Source organism: Sinocyclocheilus anshuiensis, unplaced genomic scaffold (assembly GCF_001515605.1).
Source record: "Sinocyclocheilus anshuiensis isolate Anshui unplaced genomic scaffold, SAMN03320099.WGS_v1.1 scaffold1101, whole genome shotgun sequence".
Lineage (NCBI taxonomy): Eukaryota > Metazoa > Chordata > Actinopteri > Cypriniformes > Cyprinidae > Sinocyclocheilus > Sinocyclocheilus anshuiensis.
Window position 1 is genome coordinate 180,334 of NW_015558562.1, and position 1,421 is coordinate 181,754.

The window sequence follows — 1,421 nt, forward strand, 5'->3', positions numbered from 1 at the left end:
TAATATATTCAAATATAATGCATGAATGAATGATGCATTTACTGATAATACATCAGTCTCTGAGTCTGTATCTGTCTGTTTCTGTGTAGAGTTTAAGAAGAGCTATGAGAACGACACTCAGAGCAGTGATAACGTGAACTTCCTGCGCGTGGGCTGGACATCCAAACAGCTGACCACACTGAAGCCCATTCTGTCCGACATCGAGTATCTGCAGGACCAGCATCTGCTGCTGACCGTCAAATCCCTGGACGGATATGAGTCCTACGGTACGTGTGCGCTCTGTCCTTAATAAACCGCATTAAACACATTATTATTAATCAGCTCACTGCTATCATGTCAACACTTCAACTAACTTTAACTAAGCTAGATCTTTAGCTAGATGCTCTTTAAACTGTTGCTGAACCATTGAAGAGAAACCAGACCTCAGAAGAAGAGGATGTAAACTGATGTCTGCTGTAGCGCCATCTTGTGTAGAGCTGAGAATACAGCATTTATTTGTGTGAATTTGTGTTCTGATAGACCAGAGGAAAGGTTGCATTCTTGTTATATTTTGCTAAGTGTGTTTGAAGGTATTTTATTTTATTTTATTTTATTTCAAATTAAAATAAATAAAAAGCATAGAATTTCATTTTATTTATTTTACTTTATTTTATTTTATTAAATTGAATTAAAAGCATTTTATTTCATTCTATTTAAAATTGAATTTAAAATAAAATAAATAAAAAGCATACAATTAAATACATTTTATTTTGTTGTTTTATTTTTGTAATAATTATTTTATTTTATTTTTAGTGTGAGCATTTTATTTTTCCCTGAAATCACTTTATAATCATTTTAAAATAATTATATTTATAATAATAATAAAAGGGTTGCACCAAAAACTGTCATTTTCTAAAGGTGGGATTTACACGTGTTTGTGTGTGTGTGTGCACGTTTCAGGTGAGTGTGTACTGGCGCTAAAATCTATGATTGGCAGCACGACGCAGCAGTTCCACACTTACCTGTCTCACCGCGGTGAAGAAACAGGTAACATCCGCGGCTCCATGAGGGTCCGAGTCCCGTCTGAACGCATGGGAACAAGAGAACGACTCTACGGTACATTATACACAGAAGCTATATTTGTTTTGGTCATATAAATATATATACACACTCACACACACACACACAAACACGAGTCATTTGTTTGTCTCTCATCTTCAGAGTGGATCAGTGTGGATAAGGACGAGACGGGCGGACCGAAGGGCAGGACTCTTCCTCCTCGAGCCGGACACGACTATGTGAAGTGAGTCAAGATTCATGATTCATCTGACACTCGTCATCATCTGGAGATTCATTTTGACATGTTTGTTCCTTCAGACCGTCCAGCAGCAGGAAGCTGGGCTCAGCTGACCTCGGGAAAGTCTCAGAGGAAGGAGAGAAGA

General features: G+C 37.5%; 1 protein-coding gene across 1 annotated transcript in view; it reads left to right on the forward strand.

The window, feature by feature from the left end:
- Window positions 1-1,421, forward strand: part of inppl1a (inositol polyphosphate phosphatase-like 1a) — a 29,170-nt gene that overhangs the window by 18,874 nt on the left and 8,875 nt on the right. Inside the window, 4 exon segments of the mRNA XM_016474980.1 lie at window positions 90-266; window positions 940-1,095; window positions 1,201-1,282; window positions 1,357-1,420. Of these exon segments, the coding sequence (XP_016330466.1) occupies window positions 90-266; window positions 940-1,095; window positions 1,201-1,282; window positions 1,357-1,420 (479 nt within the window).